At 40.4% G+C, this 12,521-nt stretch overlaps 1 protein-coding gene across 1 annotated transcript; it reads right to left on the bottom strand.

Annotated features, from left to right (window-relative positions):
* Positions 1-1,653: 1,653 nt before the first annotated feature.
* On the bottom strand, positions 1,654-2,124 carry LOC112194591 (cold shock domain-containing protein 3-like). The gene has a single exon (XM_024334811.1). The coding sequence runs from the start codon at positions 2,122-2,124 to the stop codon at positions 1,654-1,656; it is 471 nt and encodes a 156-aa protein (XP_024190579.1).
* Between the last annotated feature and the right edge of the window lie 10,397 nt (positions 2,125-12,521).

The raw sequence follows: 12,521 nt of genomic DNA, 5'->3' as shown, positions 1-12,521 counted from the left end.
TCGAAGTCAGAAAACAAGCTTAAGGGATCGAAAACTACCTCACAAGCCGTGAACAGTAATCCCAACTGAGTTGAACCGATTTCCACGTAAACCGATCAAAACAAACACCGTAGATCGATCAGCAAGCCTATTCTGAACTCAGCCAAGGAAACAAGAAGCCACGAAGTCGCCGGAGTTGTGTTTTCCGGCCGGGTCTGAAAACTCTAACTGCACCGCCTTGCAGCGCCGCACTCGGTGGATCTCGTCGCTAGAGAACACCACAAGGACTACCGAACGGAGGAGGCGAACCAGCTGACCAAGTTTCACGGCCAGAGACCGCCGCAGTTAGCCGGAAAAGCCGGGTCGGGTCAATCGAAAATCTTTGATACTGAAGGTATCGACCGAGAGAGAAAAGAGAGAGAAAAAAAAGAACTTCCGGAAAAGGAAAGTGGAATAATGAAATAATTTCTGATTTTTCTCTATTTATACTAAAATGGAAACTTCTTCCCATAGCCATAACTTCTTCATACGAACTCCAATTTACGAGTTCCACATGTCCACGAACTCGTATCGACGCGCTCTACAACTTTCGTGAAGGAAGTTTTCGGAGAATCCCAACGTTTCAAAAGTCAACCTTTGCTACCCCCCTAAAGTCATGCTTTCCGAATAAAAATTCATCCGAAACACTTCCGCTCCATCCACGAGCCACAAAACCATCCAACAACCAAAAATTAGATTCCGGAAAAATCCTCAGAAAATAATTACGAATTTCCGGGGCATCACATTCCACCCCCCTTAAAGAAATTTCGTCCCGAAATTTACGCGTACTACACCCACAAGTACGCATAAACTCATCTCCAAAAATCCAATTCTGATTCTCCTGCAAGAAAACACTCATTCTGAAGCCTCCACAGGGTATTGAACTAGTCAATGATCCCCGATCAAAGTTTCTTTGTAATCCATACAAAAAAACAATCCAGACACTAACGATGATCGCCACACCTTCTATTTCAACAACACTACGATCAACCACATGCATCTCGCTCAACAATCGATATAGGTACCTTACCTAATATCGCAATTCAAATGCATCTTACCATCCCACTTGGAGATAATCTAAACATCTCACCTGTTTCAATCACGTACCAATGCAACAACAATTATGCACAACTACAACACTATGCACAACCACCTAAGAGTCCATAGTCCTGTCCTCACAGTATCTGCATCGATATACCAATTATTGCAACACTCTCATTGCTAAATTCAAAATGACATTTCATTTCAAATCAATCGATAAAACTCTAGGTTTTTGCCACAGTCAACTATTTGCAAAATCACAATAAGCATTCCAACTATCTCCGAACATAGTAAGATGAGATTCAGCCTCGGCCGAACTACCCATCAATTGTCACATAGTATCGTACATACAAACAAAGTTGTAAAAGACTCATCTGTTACAACAATGAAAAATGCATCATGCAACATACCACCTAAAACAGTACTTTACAAAAGGAAGTCACATGCAAAAGTCTAACTATAGACATCAGGCAAAGCCTGTTACAACACACAAAGGAATTAGGTTCCCCACTATCATACTTCGCCTTAGCAAGAAAAGTCTTAAGGCCGATAAGACACCCCCATTCCCCATACTTTGCTGAAATTAGCATCCACTCAGACATGCCCCAAAGGCTGCTGTCCTCGCTGATTTCCTTGTCCCCTGCCCTGCTGCTGGGTACAATCCCTTGAGAAATGCCCTGTCTGGCCACAAGTAAAACACGCCAAGTTCTTCGGTTTTGTGCAAGCCTTAGCAGTATGGCCAATCTCCTTACAGTTGTAACATCTCAGAGGTGCTCCCTGCCCAACAGGTGCAACCCTAGCAGGTGCAGCCGCTTCCCTAGCTGGCGCCTGCTGATGAGTCCTACGCCTCTTCCAGAACCCACCCTGAGCATCTGTCCCTTCATTGCTCTCAGCAGTTGCCTTTCCCTTCCTTCGGGAGTCCCTCTCAGCCGATTCCTGCTCCTTGAAAATCAGGTTCTCCTGCTCAATGGCCATAGCATTAGCAAAAATGAGCTCCATCACCTTCAGTTCCAGAACGGTGACATCACGCCGGATTGAAGCATTCACTCCCCACTGAAACTTCATAGCTAAGCTCTCAGCATCCATCTGTCTCACAAAGCGATACAACCTTGAGAACTCAGCCTCATAATCCCTCACACTCTTAGTCCCTTAGACTAACGAGACAAATTCCCTTTCCAACTGCTCCCTCACTGAAGGCGGAAAGTACTTCTTCCTGAATAGTTCCACAAACTCATCCCAGGTCATGGTGGACACGTCCATAACCCTCTGTGTGCCGCTCCACCATACCCGTGCATCGCCTTGGAGCATAAACGCCGCAATCTTCCTCTTCTCAACGTCGTCACAGACGACCATCTCGAAGTAGGTCTTCATGTTCTCGATCCATTGATCTGCCAACATGTGATCCGTACCTCCCTGGAATGGAACTCCTCCCAACCTCGAAATCTCCTTTGCCAACTTCGACAAACGAGTGCGATCAGCAGCATTCGCAACCTCCACAACAGGTGGAACAGGCAGCTCAACATTCGATGCCTCGATATCATTCTCAAACATCTCCTCAACAGGAGGAGGAATCCTGCCCCTACCTCTGGCTCCTCCCCTGCCTCTGGGTCTACCTCGACCCCTAGCTCGGCCTCCTTGTGAATCCATCACAACCTGTGATTAATACTTGTACAACTTCCAACTACAAGTATAAGTCAACAACATGACTAAATCAACCGCCTTACTACGTCAGAAGATACAATTCTATCCCCTACGTAAATCTCGAGTTAAATCTAAAGGTCCTCATTCCTAAAAAGATTATAACTCCTAGAAGTGACTTTAAGCTCCTACACTTCATTCACTGAGCCAACACTACCCTGAAGACTCACATTCCAATACTCATTGCATACCCAATGACTATATCAATACCGAAGAGCATCAGATGGGGATCCGCTGCAGATGGGCCATCACTCGAGGAGTATTGATTGTCACCAAATATGCACCTTATGCTCTGATACCAAACTGTCACGCCCCTGATTTTACACACATGAAAATCGATATATATATAACCCCATAATTATATATGCGTGAACGTCCAGTCATCATGACAGGACCCGCCCCGGATTTCACCCTGAAATCCGAAGAGGCCCTGCGGGGCCCACCTTAGAAGAAATTCTACCAAAAATTTGACAAAACTTCCCCTAAAAATGGACAACCCAAAACCTGTAAAAAACATTTACACTTCTAAATCATCCATCCTTATTCTCCTGGAGCCACCTTGCTCCCTATATTACAACATCTCCCATATCACAAAACAATTCTGAAACTTAAGAATATTAATCTCAAGAGTTATCAGAGCAATCTATTTCTCAGGCGTACAAGAAGGTAGAATACAAGATAAACGACCAATACTTTTATAATGCGGAAGCTATGACAGCTATGCCTCAACCCCAAGTACGCTCGACCTCAAGCTAAACTGGCCTGCAAACTGGGCATTTAAAACTGAAGGGCCCAGGGGAAAACATTTAAAATCCGTTAGAATGAGTGGACGAAAAATAAGTACTTTCAAATGTATAAGTAAAACTTAATGCTTTCCCAAGTTATTCTCTAAAATCTCGCATGCAGTAACAATCTTGAAAACACTCTTAATCATCCTCTTTACTGAAATCTCAATCACGTAACAAGAACATCTTGAAATCTCATGCCATCTAGGAGGGACTGCCACCCAGATGACGCATCGGAAGGGACTGCCAACCGGAATAGGAGGCGGTGGATAGATGGGACTGCCAACTAGCCACATGTAGTAGACGGGACTGCCGACTAACCACATGTAGTAGACGGGACTGCCGACTAACTACCTCATGTCATCTGGAAGGGACTGCCAACCAGGTGACGCATCGGATGGGACTGCCAACCGGGCTGTAGTCTGGAAGGGACTGCCAACCAGACTATTACCTAGAAGGGACTGCCAACTAGGTAAGATACGCATGCGCCAAAACTGGCCTCCTTAATAAACTGAATAGCCTCCTCAAGAAACTGAAAATAACCTCTTTCAATTACTTGCTTTCGGAAATAAACTCGGTATTACTTCAATAAATCAATAATAATTCACCGAAAGCATAACTCTGGATTAACTCACTAAATCAAACCTCAATATCTCAATAAATCCTCGAAAGCATAAAATCAAATACTCTGTAAATCAATAACTTCTTTCGGAAAGAAAACTCAATCTAACTTCAAGGCTGATAAGTACGGAGCTTAAAGCTCAATAAATCTCGATAATTCAATCATGCTCAAAATTCGATGAAACATTCGTACTCGTGAATCCTCATAAAAACCGATATTCGAAATCCATAATTCTCATAATATTTGCTAAATCAGTCACTTCCCGAAAATCATTCCTCAACTCAATAACTTATGAATGACTATCTCAAAAATCTACTAAAAGCCCTCGGGAAGGAATTTCAATACTAATCTCGTAATCCATAAATAAATCTCGATAAATCAACACTCAAATATTCAAAACATAATTAAATCTCAATTGGAAGAAAATAATAATACTGCATGCGGAATTAATTTAAAAACAAATGTCCACTCACTGTACTATTTAGGCGACCACACAAACGGTTTCCTTCGTCGAGTAGTAGCTCGGTACGTCGTCCTGTACACAAGTATAATTCATGAATAACAATCCGGAAATTAAATACCATTCCCACATCATATCCTCATAAATCACCTATCCACTTCTTCTTGGATTCAATCCAAACTTTACCACCATTACCAATTTATCGATTAAGTATTCCAAAGCGGAAATAAGGGAAAAATACGAAAGTCGGATTCCCATAATCGACACCCGTCTCACTAAAGTTCAGAAATTCCTAATCCATATCAAATCACTCCAAAATCCACCAAAAATCCCATTTACAAACTCTACAACAAATATAGGATTTAACTAGCTAAAAAAAAACATAATATAAATCACTGTTCATACACCGCACTATTCACCGTCGCACTATTCATACGGCTACACTGTTCATGCGGCGGCCAACTCCTCCTCCGGCCACCAAATTTCAACCACAGAATCATCTCAACATTCTAAGCACTTTTCATAACTGTGACCAAGTGAGAAAATACCTTGAAATGCTCCAATTTTGCCGATGAACACAAACCCAGAAATCTCCAAACCCACCAATTTGGAAATCCTTCAAATTCACCTTCCAAACGTGGAAATTCCAACTAGAAGTCTTGAGGGGAGATGATCAGTGACTCGAGGCGCTCCTAATAGAGCTAATTTCACCGCCGAAGATAGCCGGAAACTGGGGAATTTCGCCGGGGAAGCAAACTGCTACAGTAACAATGCTTGCATAAATTCGGGGTTTTCCGGCCAAATCGCCGATACCCACAGGTACCATCGTGTAGAGGAGGAAGAGACGGTCCAAGGACAACTGGAATCAAGTCAATCGGACGCCGGACAGTGAAGAAATCGGAAAAAGAAGGAGAGAGGGCGACGCGGGGGAAGAGGGGGAGAAAATCGGGGAGAGAGAAAATGACGAGTTACCACAGTAACTCGTCCTATTTATAGAAAGTTACTATGAACAGTAACTTTACCATTTCGCTTATAACTTTTGTATACGAACTCCGATTTTTACGTACCACATATGCACGCGCTAGGTTTAACGTCCTCTATAACTTTCATGAAGGAAATTTTCTCAAATTTTGACCCGAACAAAAAGTCCACTTTTAGGGCCCCCTAAAATGTCGAAACGGAGCCAAAAAGTAAATGTAAATGTCGTTTACCCATCAAAAGACTTGTAAACTGGTAAATTTGGGTTCGGGACGTCACACATCAATACAAAATACCTGGAATCTTTTTCCCTTTAACTTACACAGATATTGATGCCCTAAACCCTCAAAGTTAATATACACTCGCTCCATAGAGTTATATATTACACAAGCTTACGAATTAAATTGTCAAAAACAAGATAAAACGTAAATGCTCCTCAGAGCTCACTACAACGAAAGTCCAAATAACGGTGAAGTCACAAAGATGGTTTCCTACCGTAAAGCTGCTAGCTCGCTGCCTCAACCTCGATTTTCCTAACATGCAGGATAAACCCCTACACCGTTTGAATAGTGTACCGGGTTGCCACACAACAAACCCGGTAAGCTTTTGCAAGCCCGTATGAGTAACTCAAAACACACATACACAACTCATGCCAAAAGAGGAGAACAACTCACACTTTAATTTCCTTTCAAATCGAAATAAAAGAAAGCAACTCACACCTTGTTTCCTTTTAAAATGAAACATAGAAAACAACTCACACCATGAATTCTATCAATAAAACATAGAAAACAACTCACACCTTGAATTCTATCAATTGTACCATAAGCGTACCATAGAAAGCAACTCACACCTTGATTTCTATGAGTAAAACATAGAAAACAACTCACACCTTGTTTCCTATCAAATGTACCATAATCGTACCATAGAAAGCAACTCACACCTTGATTTCTATCAGTAAAACATAGAAAACAACTCACACCTTGTTTCCTATCAAATGTACCATAATCGTACCATAGAAAGCAACTCACACCTTGATTTCTATCAGTAAAATATAGAAAACAACTCACACCTTGATTTCTATCAAAACGTTAATAAGGAAAACAACTCACACCTTGTCCCCTTAAAAACCATTAATAAGGAAGCAACTCACACCTTGTTCCCTAAAAATACGTAATGTCATGAGTTGTCAATAACCAATTCCCATTACCCCATGAATTACCTATATGGCAGACAGATTAGAGCTCTAACTGAAAACGTAACCACTCGTCCGGCCAAAGACGTGGTCACCTGAGATTCTGCCCAAGGTCTTAGACCTTCGATCCTCGGGCCGCACTGTCCCTTGGAGCAAAACATCAAAGGAGTCACACTGGACCCAAAATGTTACACAAAACACAACGCTTTTGAAAACAATCGAAATCAACATTTCCGTAATCATTGTTTTCCGAAAAAGCCATAACACCAAAACAATAAAAAGCATCGTTTCATGCATATTGTTTTCATACCCAAATCTCAACGCTTTTCTCAAATCTCAACGCTTTTCAAAACAAATCGAAATAAATCATTTCCACAAATAATTTGTTTTCCAAAAGCCACACCCCAAAACAATAAAAAGCATCATTTCATGCATATTGTTTTCATAAATCCACAAACCACCAAACATATATATTTCACGTAAATATATATCTATATGTAGTTATCCGCTCAGGAATGCCTACTAATACTTGAATACGTATGTATATATACACATCCCATAATATATATATACACACACATAGTCATCTACTCAGAAATGCCACTAATACCATCTATAGTTTGCAGTTAATAAATAACTCTCAAAACAATAAGGGTATTCCCATTCGTGAATGAACTTCGTGAGATTACTCACCTCAGAATCCCGCTGCGTCTTCTATACAGAACCAAACTAACACTATCACCAAGAACTCGTCCAATTCACCTTTTAGAAGCACCTATTCACCAATGATCTCAAATCAGTAACGATTCACAACCAATTTAAGTCCGAAACCCCTATTTTGAACTAAAATCCCCCAAAGTGTCGCCAATCGAGGCGAAACCACATCCGAGACCTTCTAAAGTCTCTGGAATACGTCCACGATCGATGTGACCAAACCACAAGTCGATCGGACGCTCAAATCCTCACGGATAGAATAATCGATCGGTCTGAAACTGCAAAAATCATAACAATTCCATACGAACTCCAAAATTTGCATATTATATATCGAAACGCTCGTATCAACGAGTAGAACATATATAATACCAAAAACAGTTCCTTAAGTGGCCGGAACACCGCCGGAACGCCACCACAGACGGTGGTGCACCGCCGCCGACCAAAAACTCATTATTTCACAAAACTCCCAACATCAAAAAGCTTCTTCTAAGCATGCTTGTGAACTTTCATAACTGGATCGAAGTCAGAAAACAAGCTTAAGGGATCGAAAACTACCTCACAAGACGTGAACAGTAATCCCAACTGAGTTGAACCGATTTCCACGTAAACCGATCAAAACAAACACCATAGATCGATTAGCAAGCCTATTCTGAACTCAACCAAGGAAACAAGAAGCCACGAAGTCGCCGAAGTTGTGTTTTCCGGCCGGGTCCGAAAACTCTAACTGCACCGCCTTGCAACGCCGCACCCGGTGGATCTCGTCACTAGAGAACACCACAGGGACGACCAGACGGAGGAGGCGAACCAGCTGACCAAGTTTCACGGCCAGAGACCGCCGCAGTTCGCCGGAAAAGCCGGGTCGGGTCAGTCGAAAATCTTTGATACTGAAGGTATCGACCGAGAGAGAAAAGAGAGTGAAAAAAAAGAACTTCCGGAAAAGGAAAGTGGAATAATGAAATAATTTCTGATTTTTCTCTATTTATACTAAAATGGAAACTTCTTCCCATAGCCATAACTTCTTCATACGAACTCCAATTTACGTGTTCCACATGTCCACGAACTCGTATCGACGCGCTCTACAACTTTCGTGAAGGAAGTTTTCGAAGAATCCCAACGTTTCAAAAGTCAACCTTTGCTACCCCCCTAAAGTCATACTTTCCGAATAAAAATTCATCCGAAACACTTCCGCTCCATCCACGAGCCACAAAACCATCCAACAACCAAAAATTAGATTCCCGAAAAATCCTCAGAAAATAATTACGAATTTCCGGGGCATCACAAATATGTTTTATTCACGTTGCATGCATCGAGTTTTTAAAGGAATAAATATGGGAAAGTATTAAAGCTTTACTTTCATTTGAATTTCTTACTTATTTATTTTTGTCCACTCACTCTAACGTGTTTTAAGTTACTTTCCCCTGGGCCCTTCGGTTTCAAATGCCCAACTTGCAGGTGAATTAGTGGAGGTCGGGCGTACATGGCATATGAGGCATAATTGTCACTACTTCCGCATTGTAGGATTCCTTGATCCTTTACTCTTCTTTATATATCTTTGTCTATTAGTATTGCTCTGATAACCTTTGGGATTAGTATTGTTGAGTTTTGTGAAAGTGGAGTTGATGGTAATTGAAAGCAGGGTGGCTCCAGGAGTATAAGGTTAGTTTGCCCGAAGTGTTTGTGTGTTTTACAGGTTTTTGGGTAGTCCATTTTAGGGGTGACTCTGCCGAATTTTTGGTAGAGCTATTCCTAAGGTGGGCCCCACAAGGCCACCTCGGATTTCAGGGTGAAATTCGGGGTGGGTCCTGTCATCCAGGATATTGAAACCGAATTGTAATTTGCTCAACTCGAAGCCCATAACACAACGGCTAACTCTGGGATCTCTGTCTAGCAAATTGAGGTCATTGGCTCATATGGGCTGTCCAAGGTGGTCAGAATTCAGGGCTCGACCCATCATGATTCTCAAACAGAACAGAGGAGTAAGGGAGAGAGCTTCGAGATTCGGAACTCGAAGAGCATTTGAGAGCGTGTCTAAGATTGTTAGCCTCCTGAGAAAATTGAAATAAAAAAATTAGGTTTTCAGAGATTGAAGAATTTTATGAGTCTAATAGAAATATGATCAGGAAATGGGAGTGAAACTTTGCGAGAGGAAGGCTCAGCTAAGAGAATAACCGATGAAAGAGAGAAGGAAACGATGGACTGATATATGGAGATGAAGGACTTGAAATTGAAGGGACTGATGACAAATTGAAGCGAGATGGTCTTTAGTTTGCCGAACCCAAACCAACGCCAATCTCTTCAGCACAATTTAAGGATTCAGTAAAAAAATAATCCCAATTTTTCAGAGAGAGATGAAGGAGAGAAAAGGTGAATTAGGGGCACCGCAGACAATTTTAGGCGGAGGAGGACGGTGAAGGACAACAATCTAAATCTAATTGAGAGAGAGAGAGGGGGTCGAGAGGGTTCAAAAACTAAGAAAGGTTGAGATGCCTTCTGTTGAGAGAGAGGGTTGAGAGGATAGCTAGGTTTTGTTTTCTTTCTTTTCCCTTTTGGACACGATGTGGCATGGCAATTAGATCAATTAAGTTGTTTGGTGAGAAACTTCAATTTTTCTCAAGTTTCTCCAACAACAGACAAATAAAGGACCGTTGTGTGAGTGTATGATAACAAAGCAGGTTGGGAGGGAAAATTTTCCGCCTATGCCTACATAGGTTTCATCAAATTCAAACTTTACCGCGCATGCAACGTCTTGCTGATTGCTTCCATGCTCAAACAACAGAACTATGACAATCTGTTGTACAAATTTGTGCATCTTACACTATGTGTACCTAGAGGATTTCTCAAATTTCATACAACATTCTTATACAACAGATATAACAAAAACTGGTGTGTGGATAGTTCAAATTGAGCTCTTTCTGGGAGGGAATTATGCGCTCATTTCCCTTCATGTAGGCCTCACATTCACACAACGGAAACTTCTTAACTCAGCTGTGCAATATCTTTCTAAAAAAAGAGTTTTCAATTTGCTTACATTCACACAACAGAAACATATTTGTACCGTTGTATGATAGAGTTCGAGTTAACACACAACAACAAATTTTAGTTCTGTTGTGTGATGAGTGTTGTGTGTTTTAATTTTTGTAGTAGTGAGGTCAAGTTTTAGTAAAGGGAAAGTGAGAGTATCATACCCAAGGGATTGAGTAACTCTACCCTAGCTAGATTATCATGAAAAGAAACCTAGAAAAAACATGTAAAGTCTACCCTTTTACAAGGTCACAACTTTAACCCTTTCGAAGCCAAAGATCATGAGGATGGTATTAATAATTGTGGTAGTGAACGGCTTTGGTTGATTTTAATTATTATGAAGTAAATTAAGTTGCACAAAAATAAACTAAACAAATAAAAATAGAGACTTTGGTATAAGAGAGAAAGAGAGACTTAGACATCACACCTAACCTTACTCATGCACATAATGTAACCCCAAATTAATGTAACAACATGCTTTGATAAATTTCCCCTTAGTGCTTTGGTGAAGCTACCAAGAAACCAACTAGTCATGCAATTTAACAATCTCTTCCGAAGCAAAGCTAAATTACACAACCTTTATACCATTCAAGCCTTCTAGATCCTAAATGGCCTATGGTGCCGTAAGTCTAAATTCTTCCGGAACCTAAACTCACAACATCATGCTTTAATTTCAATGTAAGAAATTCAAGCAACTTAGTTCTTCCAGTAGGAATAAGCTAAGCCACTACCTATTTAGCTGCACATGCTCACAGAATCAAGAGTTTATCAAGTGCTACACCAATAACTTAAACACACGACACTTTTTGCACAACGAAAAAAAAAAAAAATTGTTGTGTGATGAGAAAAAGTGAATCATACAACACATTTACAAAACTTACATTGTATAAGGTGGTTAAAATTCTAAACTTTTAGCTAGAAGTTCATTGCACAACAGTTATAAGAATTGTTTGTCGTGTGAATGCAAAAAAAAAAAAAAAATAGCAGCAGATTTCCCTTCTAGCTTGACTCAAATTTGGCTCCAAATTGATACTCCAAAGTACAACATGATAGTTATATCTATTGTATGAGAGTAGCATGCAAAATATCATACAAACATTTTTAACTTTGTGTTGTATGATCAAGGAATATATATGGGGAAGTTTTGGATGTGCCTAAATTTGCTCCAAAAAGGCAGTCATTCCCCCCAAGACCTACTAATTTTGATTGAGATATATCTAGTGATTGTATGATCCCACAACTAAATTATTTATTTATGTTGTCTGAATGAGTAATATCTAAACCTAGCGCCAAAATTTTTACTTTGATTGCATAGCGGGAACTTTCCCTCTTCAAAACCTCAGCTCAAGTTTAATTTGTACACAATCAGACAACATAACTTGGTCCATGTGTTGTTTGATTCATAAATACAAAAGCAAAGACTCTCTTTGCTTTGAAAACATAACTAGGGCTATTGATTGACTTTGTCTCCTCAACACTTTGTCAAAGTAGCTGTTTTGTCAACACTCAACAAAATAAGTCTCCCAGCTCTTTTCTTCGAGCAGATCCTCAAAACAACTCTTTTCTCCTGAAAACACCATCAAAACACCGTTGATCTCTCATCAAAACACAGCTCTATTAGAGCAACTCCAACAGATTCCCTATATTTTGATTTTTCTCTACTTTAAGAAAAAATGAGCCTCTTTTTCTCCAATAGATTCCTTATAACTATCTCTATTTTAGGGAAAGTGAGGAGAGAGAAAACCAAATTCCCTATATTTACAGCAAACTCCAAAATTTTAAAGAAGAATATGGAGATTTTATAGATTATTGTAAACTAGGGAATCTGTTTGGAGTTGGAGAAGAAAAATAGGCAAAAGGTTTGACTTTTGCTTCTCTATAATACAAAAATTATAGGGAAGCTGTTGGAGTTGCTCTTAGGGGTCGACTTAGTTCGAGTAGGGGTTCTATTACTCATCGATTAGGGTTCGACTCAGTTCCTGCAGCGTTCTA

The sequence above is a fragment of the Rosa chinensis genome, chromosome 3, assembly GCF_002994745.2.
Source record: "Rosa chinensis cultivar Old Blush chromosome 3, RchiOBHm-V2, whole genome shotgun sequence".
In the NCBI taxonomy this organism is placed as follows: Eukaryota; Viridiplantae; Streptophyta; class Magnoliopsida; order Rosales; family Rosaceae; genus Rosa; species Rosa chinensis.
This window is presented reverse-complemented; position numbering and strand designations above follow the sequence as displayed.